Source organism: Myxocyprinus asiaticus, chromosome 4 (assembly GCF_019703515.2).
Source record: "Myxocyprinus asiaticus isolate MX2 ecotype Aquarium Trade chromosome 4, UBuf_Myxa_2, whole genome shotgun sequence".
Lineage (NCBI taxonomy): Eukaryota > Metazoa > Chordata > Actinopteri > Cypriniformes > Catostomidae > Myxocyprinus > Myxocyprinus asiaticus.
Window position 1 is genome coordinate 52,177,109 of NC_059347.1, and position 20,435 is coordinate 52,197,543.

A 20,435-nucleotide genomic window follows, 5' to 3' on the forward strand; every position below is an offset into this window, starting at 1 on the left:
GGAATTAGCTTTAATAAGGGAATTATGATTAATTCACATATTGGAGTAATATTATTCTCATGGCTTATTGAAAATAATATCACACATTTTTGGTATAGCCTCAGGGCCGGATCTTTGAAAAAATAAAGTGACGAGATTATTTATCAAAGTATACCACAGTCAAATTATCTTTGAATACAAACAAGACTTTATTGCTATTCTAAACATAAAAATTAATCTAACACATACAAACATGAAACAGGTTGGGAAGTAAAGTGAAAGAGTGACTTGGATGGAAATTATCTATACAGAGAAAAGGAACTTTATGGAGTCTGTAGACAATGCCTTGAGAACCATTAATACTTAATTCAGTTTAACTCAATTTGCAATGGGGTAACCCAAATTATATTAGACACCAGCACTTTCAGCAAAGTCTGGAGAAGTACTTGCATGTCATTGCATTTCCTTGAGTTGCTTGGTTCTTTGGCTCTTTGTAGAAAATTTGGGTGGTTCCGTCAATGTTTTGGATATCTGTTAAGATCGTGTATAGTTGTTATCTGTTGCGTCGATGGATGATAAGGGCTTTACCGAGGCCTTCCGTAGGGAGGACCATCACATGGGTGTGTTGTAATGCAGAGAATCGGCTTTACTCCGAGCCTTCCTGGACTTCTACGTTGCACGGAGGCTGCAAGCCACGAGGGCAAGAGCGCAGGGGAATAAGGAAGTGGAAGAAGCAAGAGAGCTGAAAAAGAGAAGGGGCGTTCATCCTTAGTACGAGAGTTTTGGCGTTGAGTATGGCCACACCCCAAAGGTGTCCTGAGCCAGTCAGAAGTGCCTTTTCGGAGGCACATGGTAATTTCTGTCTCTCCTTCTGATTGGTGATTTATGAGCCTTTGTCTGTGAAGACTCCCGTTTCCCGCTCAGAATAGGGCGATGTTTAATCACAACTTTTATATCTTGAAAATGGTTCAAGAGACATGACATTTGTTAACATCAACATTCACTACATAAACAAGCAAGTATTTACGTACTAAATATGACATACTTTCATGAATATTCCACATATTGTAACAAATTTTAAGAATGTGAAATGTCTGAATAATAGTAGAGAGAATTATTTATTTCAGCTTTTAGAGACACACTGAGTGGGGATTGGGACATGTTGCAGGCCAGACCCGAACGTACATCCCCGTGGGAGCACTACAGCTCCCATATGCCTCCTAAATATTTTGAGAAAGCATATTTTCCCTTTAACCATGCCCCTTGTTTTTACGAACAGGTGAATCACACCTTCCCAGAGAAGATCGTCATCTATCGTGATGGTGTGTCAGATGGACAGCTGAAGACTGTGGAGCTTTATGAGATCCCTCAGGTTCTGAAATGCTTTGAGACCATCCCCAACTACGAACCGAAGCTGGCTTTCATCGTGGTGCAGAAAAGAATCGGCACCACCCTGTACTCCTGTGGAGCGGACCACTTCGGCACACCCTCGCCAGGAACCGTACTGGACCACACAGTCACAAACAGAGACTGGTTGGTTTACAAGTGCTATAGCTTGCACACCAATAGCAGACCCTGAAGTCATACAAACGGATACAGCAGTGTCCTAAATGCTTAACTAGATGTGCAAAGCATTGCAGAACTGGAATTGTAGTCAGGTGGATTACCTGAAGAAAATAAAACATTACATGTTTTCTTCTCTGCAGGGTGGATTTCTACCTAATGGCTCATTCGATTCGACAGGGATGTGGCCTGCCCACTCATTACATTGCAGTTTACAACACGGCAAACCTCACCCCTGACCACTTACAGAGGTATAAATACAGTTCAGTTTAATTGACACTGTTTAGAGCTTGGTATTGCTTTTTTGTAAAAAAATAAATAAAATAACTGTACAATAACATACCATAACAATTTTGCTTTTCGCAGGTTGACCTTCAAGATGTGCCACCTTTACTGGAACTGGCCCGGAACAATACGTGTTCCTGCACCGTGCAAATACGCCCACAAACTGGCCTTCCTTTCTGGCCAGTACCTGCATTCAGAGCCTGCAATTCAGCTGTCTGAGAAACTTTTTTTTCTGTGAATGAGACCAGTGTCTTCACCAGACCACACAGGGATGGTCTTAATCTTTGCCTTTTGTTCTTGTTTTATTGCTGTTCTTAAGTCAAAATTGTTCATGAAAGTTCTTTGCATTTTCCATGTCTTGTGATAACTTTGTTATTTTTTGTGGTGTTACTTAAAGTGCAAACCATGCTTACATTTTCCCCCCGTGTCTGTCTCGTCATTGAATTAACTATTTAAACATGAAATAATGCTCAGGTGTGTAGCGTGACCGAGCCAGTAGAGTACATTTAGAGGTGATTCATTTGATATCACCCCATGAATTTTTTCTTTGGTACAAATTCTTAGGCCAGTATTGAGGTCCCAAAATAGATGAATGCTTTGTTATATGGTTGAGAATGGACTTGGCCAGCAAGTACAAAACATTTTCTAAACACAAAAACACCTGAAAACTTCTGTAACTCCATTTGAACATTTTATGAGGCAAAGAATAAAGAACTGGTGGAAGACTAATGCAGCAGATAATACTACAGTTGACAATGAGCCAAACTGGCGAAGGTGGCACATTTACAGAAATAACGAAATTGCAAAGGAAATCAATCTACTTGGAAAACCAGGCACTTCTAATAATTTCAGGAATATATTTGGGTGTTTCTTTAACGTTGAGCCCTTTTTTCACTGTGGACTTCTAGAAACACTCACTAATTTTGTACATTTTTCTGCTAACAATGTGCAACAATGTATGTGCATGCGCCACAGGAGATTCGTCTTTTTGTAAAGTTTTAAGTTCTGTTCACACCACTGTCATTTCCACCACATTCTGTATCGTTTTAAAAATTCTGTGATGGAAATAACATTTTTAACATGTAACTCGTCTCTCTAAGGTTAATTTCATAGTGAACATTTATGCATCCTAAATACATAATTTCAAAATTTCCGCATAGTTCGGCAAAATCGCTGCTTGATTTTAAATGACACCCAATAAAAAAAATGTACTTTTTTTTTTTTTTTTTTTAAACATCACTTGACTCATTTTCATCTCAAACATGTTCTTCACTGACACTTTGGTTGACTTCGGTAAACAAGTACGCTAACTTAGTTGTATGCTAAAAAAAAAATAATGCAGTTGAAATGATGCCACAACTGTGGGACAGTAGCAATTTTTTAAACATTTATAGAAATAATCCTCACAATAAAATTGTTTATTTGACTGTTTAGATTATCGCAATATTAAACGTGTAATATTTTGTATTTTGTGAAGGCCTAGTAAAAGTTTTCAATTCAGTTTCAATAAGTCCTACATGCACTCAAAAATTAAGCCTATTTTTTTAAGATTTACGCATTCCATTTTCATAAACTCATATTAAACTGAATTGTGTAATCTAACTAAAATGAAATGTAAAATCTCTTAGGGTTTTTGAATTTTGTTGATGATTACTCAAATTTTATGGACATTTGTGAAATAGAAATCTTATTTATTATTTTTTTAGTGTATAACAAAATTAAAAAGTTCATCTGTACGCCTTAAAACTCAAACCCTTAGACACGAAAATGCCCATTAGTTGAAGAAACACCCATTTGTTCCCACTAGATGTCAGTATTTTCATGGACACTGATCCTGCGTACCAAACGGCAAATTGATGTCTTCGGAGGGCACTTGGAACAATCGTGATAGCCATACTTGCTTAAGGTCGTTCCAAATAGAATTTTGCTGGATCTATGCTGCAGGCCTGGAGATGTATATTTAAGAGAGACTGTCGACATTCTAACTAACTGTCCTTCATAATTGAACAATAAAGCAAAAGTCCAAGAACGTTAGAAAAGTGTATGTCCCCCAGCAGTCTGTCCTTGGTTATCCATTGAAGGTCTGTCCGTGAAGCTCCATGACTGCCAGTTTACTAGCTATGGCCTCCCATGGGTGTACTCAACAGGGTTTATTGGTAATCGAGCCCTACAAGCCATTTCCATAATCTTCTGCTAAGCATTTGTTCCACACAGCTTCCAATGTCAAGTATGTTTGCAGTTTCAGTGTGATTGTAGAATGATGCCCATCAGGTGTTGAAATGTGTCAGAGGTCACATGTAATCCAAATGAAGCACCCAGGATCCTTCAGTATGGCTGAAAGCCTTCTACACTCACTGAGCACTTTATTAGGAACACCTACTTATTCATGCAATTATCTAATCAGCCAACTGTGTGGCTGCAGTGCATGAAATCATGCAGATATGGGTCAGCAGCTTCAGCTAATGTTCACATCAACCATCAGAATGGGGAAAAAAATTGATCTCAGTGATTTCGACCATGGCATGATGGTTGGTGCCAGATGGGCTGGTTCGAGTATTTCTGTAACTGCTGATCTCCTGGGACTTTCACACACAACAGTCTCTGGAATGTAAAGGGAATGGTGCCCAAAACATCCAGTGAGTGGCAGTTCTGCTGACTGAAACACCTTGTTGATGAGAGAGGTCAACAAAGAATGACCAGACTGGTTCGAGCTGACAGAAAGGCTACGGTAACTCAGATGACCGCTCTGTACAATTGTAGTGAGCCAAATAGCATCTCAGAATGCACAGCATGTCGAACCTTGAGGAGGATGGGCTACAATAGCATTAGACCACATCGGGTTCCACTTCTGTCAGCCAACAAACAGAAAGCTGAGGCTGCAGTGGGCACAGACTGGAGAAACGTAGCCTTGTCTGATGAATCTCAATTTCTGCTGAGGCACACTGATGGTAGGGTTAGATTTGGTGCCAACATCATAAATCCATAGACCCAACCTGATTTGTGTCAACAGTCCAGGATGGTGGCGGTGGTGTAATGGTGTGGGGAATGCTTTCTTGGCACACTTTGGGCCTGTTAATACCAATCAATCATTGCTTGAATGCCACAGCCTATTTGAGTATTGTTGCTGACCATCTGCATCCTTTCATGGCCACAGTTTACCCATCTTCTAATGGCTACTAACAGCATGATAGTGCACCATGTCACAAAGCAAAACTGTTTTCATGAACATGACAATAAGTTCACTGATCTACACTGGCCTTCCCAGTCACCGGATCCAAATCCAATAGAACACCTTAGAGATGTGCCAAAATGAGAGATTCGCAGCATGAATGTGCAGCTGACCAGTCTGCAGAAATTGCGTGAATCAAGCATGTCAACATGGACCAGAATGTCAAAGGAATGTGCTCAGTAAGTGTATTTACCTAGCTGAGGCGATCTTCACATCATCTGAACAAGGCCACTAAAGTAAAGTTTGGAGAAGCTGTATGGACAAAGACTTTTCAGCTCAAGACAGAGCACTTGTATTAAAATTAATGGGAGAAATTGGAATGCACAATATGGTGGAAGTCCTGCCTTACAGGTAAAAGAGCCATTCACCTTTTAGATACAGGCATTGACTGTCAGTGAACTCGAGCATGCTTTGGGCTTAAAGGGATAGTTCATCCCCCCCAAAAAATCCTCTTATTTTCTCACCCTCATGCCATCACAGATGTGTACAACTTTATTTCTTCTGCTGAACACAAATTAAGAATTTTAGAAGAATACCTCAGCTCTGTTGGTCCATACAATGCAAGTGAATGGTGACTAAAACTTTGAAGCTTCTTAAAGGACAAAAAGGCAGAATAAAAGTAATCCATAGTTGAATTTATGTCATCAGAAGCTGTAGGTGTTGCTGAAAAACAGATCAATATTTGAGTACTTTTTTCCTATAAATTCTCCTCCCTGCCCAGTTGGTGGCGGTATGCACGGAGAATTGGAATAGCTTAAAACAAAAGAATAACAATTAGAATGTGAAAGTGTGGATTTATAGTACAAATTACTTGAATTTTGATCTCACCCATACCTATCATATTGATTCTGAAAACATGGATTTAACCACTGGAGTCGTATGGATTACTTTTATTAACCACCATTTACTTGAATTGTATGGACCCATAGAGCTGAGATATTCTAAATATATTTATGTTCAGCAGAAGAAAGTCACACATCTGGGATGGCATGAGGCAGAGTAGTAAATGATGAGAATTTTCAATTAAGTGTAAACACTTCCTTTAAGAAGCACAATTCATGATACCATTGTTGTCAGATTTAACTGCTGATTTGAAATATGCTCATTTATCGTAATCTTGACCAACTGTTTTCAGACAAATATTTCTGTCTTTCCCCATTTAAGAAGATAGGAGCTGTACTTTTATGCCGCTTTTATCAATTTAGCTGCCCGAGAACCAATTTTGTGTAAAAATGTCTTAACTCTCGGAAGACTGATCAAGTAATAAAAAAAGAAATGTTAAAAATCGTTGCTATATTTAAAAAGTAGAGCACGTTATACATTTGGCAAATGTAAAATATCCAGGTATCTGCATCTGCTTTAAATGTGTGGTACAGTATTTTCATTTCAAAATATCTATTTTAAAAATAAACATTTTTAAATATATATATATATATATATATATATATATATATATACATATATAAACATGGACCTATCACTGACATTCTCATCTAATAAAGGTTGTTTAAAATAAATACTCATTTATGGCCTATTCTACATTTATGAGGCGAAATAGATGCATGTGCACGACATCAAACGTCATAAAATGCGGCTAAAAGAAAACACCTGGTGGATCACGTAAGCCTAAATTTTTCCATGCACTTTAAAGAATAATTTTCACGTTTTAAACTCCAGCGGAACTCATCTCAGGAACGGAGTTTGATAGATAACTCGTTGTAATGCTGGGAAAACAAAACATTTAGAAGAGTCCTGAACAAAGCTTGCATCGTCCTCACACGTGCTTGTGGAGGCCACTCCAAAGGGATCGGAAACATCTGTGCAATAATTGATTAAATCAACTAAATCTAAATAGGAGCGTTGCACCTATCACGTACAACATCGATACGAGTATGAAATCATAACTTAAACTCTCTTGACTTCTTTATGGACGACACGTGTGAAGTGTACCACTCTTAGCACGATGTTAGCGATGTCTGACTCGCAAACGAATTGTTCTTTTGAACCGATTCCTTTTTATGACTCGATCAAGCAGATTCGCAAAGCTTTGGTAGGTAACCCAGCTGTAAGGGATGACTGTGTTTATGAGTAAAACTGTAAAATCGGAACGATGTCGCTAACAAAATGGGAATAATAAATGTTATAAAAAAATTACATTATTATTTATGTTTGGCAAGTTAACACTGTTGATGTTCTTAACAATGTTGTTATCAATAAGGCAGGAACAAAACAGACAGTTAACGCAACTTATATAGTCTAATAGTGAAAAACTGTGATAACAAAAAGCAATTTTACAACAAAAAAAAATTTTTTAACGTAAAATGCGCGTGGGGAATCCTCAGTACACTGTTATGCCTCGGTTGTGACTCGCTTTCCGAACCGGTTTAATGAAACGAACTGTCAAAACGAACTGATTCACTAAAGTAAATCGGACTTCCCACTCATAAATATTAACACAATGTATTCAACCGTTGCTCCGTACACATCCAATGGGAAACGCTGGTCTAATGAATATTAATAAAGCAACTCTTATGTTGCGTTTTTGTCTTCCAACGGTGAAGGCTTGGCTCCTGTATATTAAGTAGAATTCATAAATTCGCGGGGCGGCGCTTTCTAATGATGTCATCTACCCCCGCACTGTGTCAGTTCCACGCTGCTATCTTGTGTATGGGTAAAGACTGAAAGAAAAAAAAAAAAAAAAAAGGACTCCGGCTTCGGGTTTTTAAACGGGTTACCCCATGTCCCTCCGTTCATTCAGGACGACCAGTTAACGGGCCAGTGACGTGTCCACAGATCAAGAAATCTCAAATTCGGTAAGCTGGATTGCCTTTTGTTGCATTTCTTTGAATTTATCTGGCTAGCTAGCTAACCATTAACCACGTCAATGGCTTTTACTGTAATTAACTCAGTCGCATCAGCTCTGTGGGAGATAAATCCGTGTTTTAGGCAACAAATTAGTGGCGTGATTATGGGTGTTAGTGGATGTGATAGTGCTGTAATTCTGTAACTAAACAGATTGTTGATGGCCTTTTGTTAGCAGAGGTTATGTGATGTTTATCATTTCACGCAGCATCAGTACTGTTTACATATAACTCTTATCTTCAGGTCGTACATTACAGATAATTGCCAAACCGCTAATCTATGAGAATGTTTACCACTTGCCTAATGCCTGTGCTTGGATTATTATGTGTATTATATATTTATATAGCCTAATTTAAGAACAGACAGTCGTCCTGTATATTTGCGATCTTTTCTATTTATTGTCTTACATTTGTGAATCATGTTTGTTGTAAAGTTGGGTCTGATGTGATAGTTTTGAGAAAGTGGCCACGTAGAGGCCGTGCAGGCAGTTCAGAGAGAAACTGGTCTGTTCAGTTTTTATTTTTGTCTTTTTGGCATGTTGTATAGGTATGGAATATGTTCTTTGGCTGTTTTACGAATTGTTTAAGATTTAAAGCTTGACACATCCAAAGTATAAAAGGATAATGGAGATGTACTTAAATGATCTGTTAAATGTTAAGAGATGAATGTTAATGTTATCTATTATGAAGTATTAATAAATAATATTAATAATAATAATAATAAAAGTAATGCAGTGTTCCCAGGGTTCCTGGCCATGAAAAAAGCAGATATACATGCATTTTATAATTGTACTTTTTAAGTCTGGAAAAGGCATGGAAATTAATATAATTCTATAAAGTCATGAAATGTCTAGGATAAATATATATAGATATATACTTTTTGTAGTTATGCTAAGAAATTGGTCTTTATAATAATCCTTAAAATACATTTTAAAAATCCCTGTGCCTTAATTATGAATGACTGGACAAGTCCTGGAAATTCAGCGGTCAACAGTTGTGGGACAACAACAACAACAACAACAATAATAATAATAATAATGAAGTTTCAATTACTACTGACTTCTGTTTTCTTTAAAATATACAAGAAAATGTGTACATCTGTAACATTAAATGAATAGTTCATCCAAAAATTTAAATTCTCTCATCATTAACTCAACCTCATGCCATCCCATATGTGTATGGCTTTCTTTCTTCTTCAGAACACAAATGAAGATTTTTAGAAGAATATCTTGGCTCTGTAGGTCCATACAATGCAAGTAAATGGTGGCCATGTCTTTGAAGCTCCAAAAGGCACATTAAAGCAGCATAAAAGTATTCCATATGACTCCAGTGGTTAAATCCATATGCATGAATAATGCAAATTGCCAAAAAACAAAGGAAGAAGAATGTTGAAATGAAAGGGGAGATTTATAGTTAAAAAGGACTTAGGCTAAATATTTATCAGTTTCTCACCCACACCTATCATTTTGCGTCTGAAGACATGGATTAAACCACTGGAGTTGTATGGATTACTTCTATTTCTTAATGTGCTTTTTGGAGCTTCAAAGTTCTGGCCACCAATAAGTTGCGCTGAATGGACCTACGGAGCTGAGATATTCCTTTAAAATATTTCCATTTGCTCTGCAGAAGAAAGAAAGTCAGTCACATCTGGGATGGCATGAGGGTGAGTAAATGATGAGAGAATGGCAATTTTTGAGTGAACTATTCATTTAAATAGTGGCAGGCCTGTTCTCTGATATAGACAAAACAAAGATAATCAACTGATGGCATATCTTACCAGTCCTGATTACTGCTCTGACATACATCTTAAATCCTGACAAATTCCTTGTGGTTTGGTCATGTTTGACATATTGTGGAAAGCACCAAAACTGCTTGTTAACATTTTTTCCAGCTTAGTGGTTAGGCAAGGGCTTAATTGATGCTGGTTATTGATGCTCTGTCCCTTGGAGGTAATAATATCTGAAGATGCCCCCAAAAACTGAAGGGAAGTGTTCTCTGCCATTACGTATTTGTCTTTAATGACGGATCTGATGATTTAATTACAGTGGCGCTGTTAACCCTTCATTGTCTCCTGTATAAAGAGGTTTTGATCAAAGAGCCAGGGGGCATTTGAAGAGTCCTGGGGACTGTATGTGGCAGTCAAGCCAGCTGATTTGGACAAAAGGTCTGTGTATTTGAGGTAGCCTGCAACAGGTAACAGTAAAGGTATTTTATTGTTTCTCAACATGGTTTTTGTGTTGGAAACATACTGCAAAAAAGATTTTGAGAGAGTGAATATAGCAGAAAAGATTAAGTACTTTCTACATTGAATAAGTTAAAGTGTGAACTTTGGGAAAAAAAGTACATTCTTCATTCAAACATGTAAAAATGAATGCCCTTGCTTACAAGTAAATGTTATTAATGATTAACTTTACAATGTGTCATCATGTATCAATCATAAAGTAAAAAACCTAGTCATATTTTATTTTGCTAATTTGAGTATATTTCACTGGTAAATAAGCAAATTTGACTTAACTTTTCAAAGTTGGTGTTCCCAGCATGCAATGGGCTTGAATAATTTATGAGCTTGCATGGTTTCACTGTTTGCAATTTGATGTACACTGTTTTGGTAACTTCTTGTTTTGTGCTGTCTAAAGTTCATTTTCTACTCAAAATGACCCGTTCATGATCAAGAGAATTTTCTGTTGATTGTCACCGTCATCATTTTTTGTGCACCAAGTGTTGAGGTCTGTGTGTGCAGCTATATTTCTTGTTTGTCATCAGTATTGCAAGATGATGTTGTCTCATAGACTGCATAGCATGCATTAAGATTCCTGTGGGAGGCTGTAATGTGGTAGGCCTGATTAAATGTGTTTGTAAGGAAATTTCAAAACGTGACATTCCAATAATATGTTAATTAAAATTTGACTAAGTTTAAGTAGCAGGTATATCATATTTCTAAGTAAAAGTAACTGTATTTACTAAAATGTTTGTTAAATGTACTCACTTTAATCATTATTATGTCATGGAATGTATTATAAGTAGATTTTACTTAATTTTATACCATTACGATTTACTTAGGAAAAACTGTGTGGAAATTTTATTTTTTTTTTTGTAATTTTTTTCATGAAGTGAAGTTCATGGCTTATCGCAAGCCCTTTCGACATTTAATCTTGTGCTGATTATGAATAATAGATATATAATTCAGTTTTCACTGGTTGAAATGCTGATTCTTCATCAGCAATGGCATTAAGCAAAAATGCTAATTTTTGACATCAGTAAGTAGGTCTGCAGTAGTGAAAACATTAATTCTTGATATAAAAAAGTAATTGCACAAATACCAATTTTTATATCAAAAATGAAATTTCAACTAGTTAAAGCCATTATTTATGATATTTGTAATTGCATTTTCACTAGTAGAATTTTACAGGGACCTGCCATTCACTTTTGTTCAAAACTCAATTACAGATATCTATAATTTTTTTTTTTTTAAATTATTAATTCCAAATACATATATCAGCTATGTCTTACTGGTAAAAATGTGTTATTAATGAATTATTACTAGTAAAAATATTAATTTCTGATATCATCAATTGGAATTACAGCTAGTAAAAATGCTAATACTAAGAACTTAATTATAGAAATCTGTAATTGCATTTTTAAGAGGAGTGAATGGCAGATTATTGTAAAATTCTACAAGTAAAAATGCAGTTACAGATATCATAAATTATAGCTTTTACTAGTTGAAAATCTGCAAATGATTAAAAGTCAGTTCAGCATGCCATAGATGGCTATGTGAACTGCGTAATTTAGTGACTGTTCCAGAGATGTCAATATACACATGGGTTGCTATAGCTCAGCACACAGAGCATGGCACTAGCAATCCCAAGTTCAAGGGCTCAATTCCCAGGGAACAGACATACAAAAAAAAATGTGCTGAAATTTGCTATTAAGGAGTCAAATGCATAAATGTACTGTAACTATAAACAGATTGGGTAATGTTGTCCAAAATGAACTTTGAATGATGCCAGAATTTGCAAGATTGCAAAAGGGAGCTTAAGTCCCGCCAACAACAGTGTTCAAGTTGTCAGCAGTCAGCAAATCTACTTTAACCAAGTTATAGTGCTCAAAATCCTTATAACCTTTAGGAAGGATTGTTCATCATCGAGTATGTCTTACAGTAACTTACTGTTCCAGTACATCGTAAATTGGATTGCTTTTGTTCAAATCCCTAACCCTAAGCATAAGCAATAGCAGACACCACTAAATAAAGGCTGTATGTTATTCCAACCAAAAACCTCATTGCTCAAACTGCTTTGTTCATATTTGGTTGGATGGGGTTGTTGTTGTTGTTGTTTTTGGAGCATATTTATTGTTCAGAACTTCCTGAAAATGATAGTACACCAACACTTCCACTAGTGAACTAGGAAAAACTTTCCTTAGAGAGGGTCCCTCTGTAGTACCTTGTCTTTCCGTCCATTGTTTTCCCTGTTTTCTTTAACCCATAATTTGCCTATTCATAGAGCTCATGTTTGACGACAGATTGTGTGCAGTTGTTGATAAGGAGATCTCCTTTCTTGTGGTTATCACTTGAGTCAAGCTGTAAAACCTGCTCGGCAGAATTAATATAAGGTTGTCACCTCTTTTCCACTAGTATGCGGTAGGATTGTGTTGTTTACCGGTACTAACGAAGTATCGCGATACCAAAAAAAATTTAAACGGTACGATATCATCTTGTTTCTAATTTCGGTACCATATTACCATATGCTGTCATTAGAAAAATAATATGAGATGTGAGATGAAATCAATGACAAATTGAAAATAAAATTAAAAACATATGGATATGGCCAAATGTGACCATTAAACAGCAGAAGAATGTAATTTAATTAAATAATACACAGTCACATGCGCTGCATGCTACAGAATGAACAAGAGGTGCCGCTCTGCTTCACGCACACACTCGCACGCAACACACACTACTGGTGCTTAATTTTCATGCAGTGTGTTTAGAGTATAAATGGCTGTTAACACTTAAATGAACTCCTCCTGTGCAGCTCGGAGATTTCAGCTTGAGTCGCGACGGGAGTATCCCAGCATTAATGGGAAGCATGATATAACTGGTCTAAAACAGGAAGAACTCGAAGGTCTGTCAAAATAAAAGTCCCGGTTAAATGAAAGCTCTATTCAACTGGATGTGTGAAATTGAAGACGGAAAAATATAACTACTGTATTAAAATGTAATATTCAAAAAGTAGCAATAATACTCATAATAACAATTATATAATATTAAATGGTTGTTTTAATATTATTATTATTATTATTATTTTATTATCTGTACGCAATATCACAAATGCAAGTGTTTTATCAGCATGTTGTTATTTAGCCATAGCAGATTCTTTTTTCATTAATACTGTGAAGCTCTGTTGTGCAGAATTTTATTTTACCAAAATTAAAATTGCAATTTTCTTTTTGTAAAAATAAATAATAATAATTATATTTTTATTTTATTAAAGCTGTATGTATCAGTTTGATTAAACACCATTTGAACATAACATTTAACATGGAATCCAGAAAAATTAAAACGGAAAACATAATTTGTATCTGTGAGACTTTATGCAGTTCTTTTAATCGTCATTTTATGTGTATTTTCATACAAAATCTGAGGCTTTTTATTTGTTGATTTATAGTATTGATTTAGTATCGATACCGAGGTACCAGGGCTGGTATCATACCAAAGCCTACTTTTTGGTATCGGAGCAACATTAGGATGCGGATAGTTTGCAAGTGTGGTCAGTTTAAGGTCAGTTTAAGAAGTGGATCTCCAGTTTACTTATGCCTTTTTGTGGACTATGAAAGACCTCAGTACTTGTGCTGTGTGACTTGTACTTGAAACTGACATTAACTTGCATTAAAATGGTATGGATTTAGGAAGAGTCTAGAAGATTTGTTTTGTATGGTGGTGCAACACAGGCTTATTAATGCTGCAAAAATGTGACAATATTTACTTGTTCCATGCTTGCTCCAGAACAAATTGCCCTTGTACTTTAGTGTTACTCTCTTGGGGAGCTCTGAGATATGTGGTTAATCCATAACTTTAAATATTTCTTCAGTAATTAATTTATTTTATTCAAGCATTGACAAGCATGTCAGAGTTTTATTTGTTTTATTTTAATTTTTTTTAAATGAAGATTTCAAGGAAGCATTCACAATATGATGTATTGCGATTATCAATGCACAAAGACTGCAATTTATTTAAATAAATAAATAGATGGTCTGCACACGTTGCCTACTGTATATGCGCAGCTCAGTTCTTTGTAGTGTATTATGCATACTTGTAGCATGAGGCTAAAGAGCTGAGCGTTTTCATCACTCGATTCACTAATTGCACATTTGCAAAATTCTTGGCTGCTAAAAGTTACTATCCAAATTTAAAGTAACCTCATAACACTGTGTTTTTGTGGATAACATTTTTCTGCCACAAACAGAAATATCTTCCTTTAGTGTTCCACCAATAATTGTTGTTAATGTTGTTGTTGTTTATTTGGTTTTGGTTCTTTTTAAGAGGACTTTGGTGTTTAACACCCTTTCTTGAACAGTATTTTTATTAGCAGTAGAGCCAAAGTCTTTCTAGCACGTCAGTCCTCTGGCCATCTTTGGAACGCTCTCAGGAGGCTATTTCCAGTAATGCCAGTGCAGCTCCTATCTACTTGAACGGGGGAACACCGAAATCTCAAAACTGGTTGGTCAAGATTACGTTCAAAGAACATATTTCAAATCAGCAATAAAATCTGATAATATTGGAGTCATAAATTGTGCTTCTTTATCTAATATATTATATATATATTATGCTAAAACAAGTAATTTTCCTGTCTTGTATAGCTAATGCGCATGCGTGTTAGTGAGTTGCTTGACAGGTGATGTCTGTATCTAAAAGGTGATTGGCTCTTTTAACTGTAAGGCGGGACTTCCTTTCTAAATCCGTTGACCGTTTTGCACTAGAACTTCTTGGTTTGGTGTTCCAATTTCTCCTATTCATTTAAATAGAATTGACCCGTCTCTGCTAAATAGTCTCTGGTAGAGCATGTTTGCCCATGATTTAATTTTGGTCTAAAGGAAACCCATTTTTTTTCCCAATAGTATTTATATCACAGTTCAAATCGCAATTGCAATATTTTTCAGAATAATCACAGTTTGATTTTTTTTGTCCAAATTGTACATCCCTAAGTATGTATTTAGATAAAGTATATAACTTGGGTCCTGTGTCTGGCCACCATTTAAGTTTTTCATTATTTTGTGACTCCAGCCATGTTTCCTAAGCAACCAAATTGGCCCGGTTGCTAGGTAGGGTAGAGTCACATGGGGTAACCTTCTCGTGGTCGCTATAATGTGGTTCGTTCTCGGTGGATGGCGTGAAGCCTCCACACGCGCTATCTCTCCGTGGCAACGCGCTCAACAAGCCACGTGATAAGATGCGTGGGTTGATGGTCTTAGACGTGGAGGCAACTGGGATTCATCCTCCGCCACCCGGATTGAGGTGAATCACTATACAACCACGAGGACTTAAAAGCGCACTGGGAATTGGGCATTCCAAATTGGGGGAAAAAGGGGGAAAAAAAATCCCCCCTTGAAAAATCTAAAAAAAGTTTTTCATTATTTTAATTTTTTTTTTTTGTGGTGCAAATTAATTCCTAAAAGTTGAAATATTCCATGTAGCCTATTAATTAATAGGAGGTAGATCTGCATGTATAGTAAAATATAAATTTTTTAAAATTGTTTTCCTAATAAACACATTTTATAAGGACTTGTTCTGTAAACGGATCCTAAAGTGTGTGCACTACACAGCACATTTTGCCTTTGGAGTTACAGGTACTACTAAATTATCAATAAGTCAGAGAGGATCACATAACTTCTGTGTTGTCAACCCATAAACACGCATGTGCGTAGTCAGCATACTACAACGACATCACTAGTGTGGTTAACCTCTCCTTCACACACCTCCATGTTTTTCGACAAATGTTCCGATACAGTTTTACACACATGCTATAACATACACCCTGATGGATGAGGCAGGATTCTCAAAGCATTAAGCATCACTTGGCATCCTTAAATCAATATTCAACTTCTTTCAAATAAATCGGATACATTTAGAATGGAAAAAGAAAATCATCAACCATTCCCATTATCTTGATTCATCTTGATGGTTATCAGAATCAACTTTAGCGAACAGGTTTTACTTCATTTCACAAGCACACATATGACTCAGCATCGAGGACATTTTGTCTCTTTATTTCTTTCTCTCTTTCTAGGCCACTTCTGTTTCTAAAGGACTCTAAATTCTACATAAGATCTGGCCAGTTAAGTGAGGTGAGTCTTTGCACTTTCTGTGAGTACCTGTTATTGAAGGTCCTTCATGAAGGTTTAATGGCACTTCATCTGTGTATTTTCCTTCTCTGACCCAGATAAACCTGGGTGCAGGCGAGTCGCAGAATGCGCTTCAGTCTACAAATTGGCTGAATAGACATAAAAATCATATTTGTAAACTTTATTATAATCTTTATCAATTTATGGGTCTTAGCAATTAAACCCACTGCTATTATAGTGTCTAAGAGATCAGATTTTAAACTACCCATAACGAATGTGAAAAGCTGTTTCTTGTTCTTGAAGTATTTGGATGCAAGTACATTAGCAAAATAAGAATTTACTTCTTTTGAAAGTAGTGTTTATTTATAGAGGTCGATAGTGGATTTTGCCAGTTACAATAACAAAGGTGGTGGAAAAGACAGATAACATATTAGTTGGCTGATAGTTTTTAAAATTATTTATAGAATGTTTAAAAAATCTTAACCTTTCTTTACTATGACGGGCATAGACACAGGAGCTAGAAGAGTCCAAAATGAATAAAATCCTAGAAGCAGTTTATTGTGCAACCCAAATCCCAATAAAAACCAGAAAAGATTTTGGATTTGGAGCATAACGCGGGACTATGAACAAGCCCAAAATACACAAGCCCGAAATGATGGAGACTTGGCTCTGTAACAATGCTCTATATTTATGTATTTACCAAATTAAGCTTTTTATAGCCTGTATATTCACAAGATTAAGGAGTTTGTGTGTATACATACAGTATATATAAGTACAGTGTATTATATAGTATATACTGTGTGTGTGTGTGTGTGTGTGAGATATATATATATATATATATATATATATATATATATACACACACATTTGAAGTCAGAGGTTTACATACACCTTAGCCAAATACATTTAAACTCAGTTTTTCACAATTCCTGACATTTAATCATAGAAAACATTCTCTGTCTTAGGTCAGTTAGGATCACTATTTTTAAGAATGTGAAATGTCAGAATAATAGTGGAGAGAATGATTGATTTCAGCTTTTATTTCTTTCATCACATTTCCAGTGGGTCAGAAGTTTACATGCACTTTGTTAGTATTTGGTTGCATTGCCTTTAAATTGTTTAACTTGGGTCAAACGTTTTGGGTAGCCTTCCACAAGCTTCTCACAATGAGTTGCTGGAATTTTGGCCCATTCCTCCAGACAGAACTGGTGTAACAGAGTCAGGTTTATAGGCCTCCTTGCTTGCACACGCTTTTTCAGTTTTGCCCACAAATTTTCTATCAGACTGAGGTCAGGGCTTTGTGATGGCCACTCCAATACCTTGGCTTTGTTGTCCTTAAGCCATTTTGCCACAACTTTGAAGGTATGCTTGGGGTCATTGTCCAATCAAAATAACAATGTGCATTGAAGTGAGGATAAAAATATGGATGAATATTGTCAGTTATTGATTTTATTTTGTATTTTTTATTTTATTTCCCCTATAGAGGCTGCTGTTAAACTGTAGAATCTTGTTATTCTAACTGTAGAATCCTCCAGCATCAGCTAAAAACTATTAGCAACTATCGGCATAGATTTTTAACTATATACGATAGTTCCAAAAAGCAACTATCAACATGATTAATCGGTAAAACTGATATATCGGTCTACCTCTATTCATTTAAGTGATTTGTATTAAAATTCACACACAAAATTCTAATGATTAAAATGATTGGGAATATTGATGATATAGGCTACAGTAAGATCTAGCTACTGTATACTTTGCTAAGATATGCTTTTTGATGCAAAAATTCATAGAATTCTATATTTCATGTCAAAATGTAGGCTACTTTTCAAAATTTGGAAACCGAAAAATATTTGTGATAATAAACTTACTATAAAACAGCTGTTGTGTAATTCTCAAATTTAATAATTTGCAGTAAGGTAGTCGGAGGTGATAATACTACTCGGTATGGGTTCCATCTTCTCATGTTGAGACCTCAATGGTAATGTCTGAACTGAAGTTTGCTTTGCCCCTCCCTCTACAAATTTCCATTGTGACCTTTGGGGCCTTAGAGAAGTTGTCCCCTTTGGGGCCAATTATCTGATGTTTGTGACTCATTCAGTAATATATGTTAGGTTGAGTTCATTCATTCCCAGCTGGACTGTTTCTTGTTGTTTTGAAAACATTTAATCATTCATTCATCAGGATGAATGGAAACCTTCACAGACATTGAGTCTGTGCTCAAGAAAACCCATTCTGCTGTGTCCTGTTTGTTCCTTGGCAGGAGCCATAATCAACAGCTCCATTATTAGAGGAGACCTGGTATAGTCTAGCACAGTCTACCTGTTAGTGTTCTGTTGGCTGGTAGCTGTAGGCTGTATGCTATAGTTAGTTCAGCTAGTGGCAGGATACCTTGTGTAGTTGTTGCTCATGGACCATATAAAAATCTAAATCATTCTTATACTTTTTATTTTTTATATTGTTACCTTAAAAAATAATTTGTGTCAGCTGTGCTCGAGTGGTTAGAGCATGTGCTTCGGACACAGTGAACCATTGTGCTCAAGTGGAAGAAACCTGGTCGAGTCCAACCAGTTACATAACCTGATCCCATCACCAAAAGCAGTTGGTATATTGAAGACTTTATTTAGCAATGTTCGAGAAGTTCAAAGTTTTAAGGGACTTCAGAAACATTCTGTTGGCCAAGCTTGAAGAGTATAATGGTTTTCTCCAAAAGCTTAACTTCATGATGGCCAGTCAGTTTGTTGTAGAGTGATGTCGCAAACTTTTGTGTTGTGATTATCATGTATTAACCTCCCTTCTTTTCTTGCTCTCTCTCTTTCTTTCTCTCTATGTAGTGCTTGACGTGTCACTGGTAGAGTCATGACCCTGAGACAAACCAATGGCTGCAGACAGCTGACCTTGACCCTTGGCCTGTCCCTGACTCTGGCCCTGCTGCAGTGGCCAATAGGAGGTGTTTGTGGTCAGGATGGACTGTCTCAAGTCCTTCAGGAACTGCTGATGCGCTATGGTGACAACACCACCATCTCTGTCCCCCAGCTTCGATCGCTTCTTGTGCGGTTAAATGGAGGACAGAGTGGAAACCACAGCTTACAAACAAAGCCCACCAAAACCAATACATCCAAAGTGAGTCTATCTCAACAAGATTGCAGTAAAGTATTAGGCTGTAGGAATGACATTTTTTTTTAAATGTTTGTTACCCAAGAAACAGAATTAACACTTAAATACAGGTATTTTAGCACAACTGGTTGGCTGTTTGTTTTAGTCTTTTAGTGCATTTTATTGGCTGATTGCACACATGCAGAATTACTGCTGACAGGATTTAATGCTTTGCAACTTTTTGAGTTTACAGTTGTTTCATTTACATATATTTGAATTTAGAGGGAAAAAGATACATAATTAACTTTAATTTAGTTTCCAGGCCTGTAAGTAAAGCATTTTTCAAGAGTTCTTAGTAACAGTAAGAAGCTGTGATCTCTCTTGATTTTATCCGAGTTACAAGAATCTGCTTAACTTGATGTTCTGAAAGTCATGTTCTCATGCTTCAGTTCACATGCTTTGCTTTATGAGGGATGTTTTAAATATTTTCAAAGCTCGGTGTCACCTCTGATTTACTCTTGACACACAATGCATTGATCTGCTCGGGGTACTTTATTAGACATGACAGGGACTAATAATCTGCCATGTCATCTGTCACAACACTAGGTACTGAACTAGAGTTTGGTCTCTTAGTTTTTACTGTCACATCACATATGCATGGCTGGATGGTATACAGCGCTCATATGTTTTATAATCTGAATTTATTTATCAATGTTATAAGCTACCTGTTGATTGTCCATTATCCTAACTATAAAGATGGCCTTATTTAGGATAGTTACAGAAATAATTAAGGCTGACTTACTGTAGTAAGCGATGCACCAGGATTGAAATATCGTCCAAAACCGATAATTAACTGGTACTGTTTGGTAAGGCAAAATCCTGATATTGCAGATGTATGGCAGATTGACGAATTGACTTTTTTCATTCGGAGGATATGAATTGTTGATATCAACAATTACATTTTCACTAGTTAAAGTTCAAACTTGATATGAAGAATGTAATTTTCATTAGTGGAAATGTCAGTTGTTTATCAATAATTACGTTTCCACTAGTAAAAACGTGAATTCTTGATATAAAAAAAA

General features: G+C 36.3%; 2 protein-coding genes across 3 annotated transcripts in view; both read left to right on the forward strand.

Annotated features, from left to right (window-relative positions):
• piwil2 (piwi-like RNA-mediated gene silencing 2) overlaps positions 1-2,065 on the forward strand; it is a 59,942-nt gene extending 57,877 nt beyond the window's left edge. Inside the window, exons 20-22 of the mRNA XM_051691661.1 lie at positions 1,259-1,512; positions 1,686-1,793; positions 1,909-2,065. Of these exons, the coding sequence (XP_051547621.1) occupies positions 1,259-1,512; positions 1,686-1,793; positions 1,909-2,065 (519 nt within the window). The remainder of the gene's footprint in view (positions 1-1,258; positions 1,513-1,685; positions 1,794-1,908) is intronic.
• Positions 2,066-7,706: 5,641 nt separating this feature from the next.
• Positions 7,707-20,435, forward strand: part of LOC127437035 (metal cation symporter ZIP14-like) — a 40,248-nt gene continuing 27,519 nt past the window's right edge. Inside the window, exons 1-3 of one of the 2 annotated variants that reach the window (XM_051691678.1) lie at positions 7,711-7,869; positions 16,203-16,260; positions 19,092-19,380. In XM_051691678.1, coding sequence (XP_051547638.1) covers positions 19,117-19,380 — 264 coding nt within the window. In that variant the 5' untranslated portion in view covers positions 7,711-7,869; positions 16,203-16,260; positions 19,092-19,116. Of the gene's footprint in view, positions 7,870-16,202; positions 16,261-19,091; positions 19,381-20,435 lie in introns of both variants that reach the window. The other variant, XM_051691667.1, reaches the window with a different exon arrangement.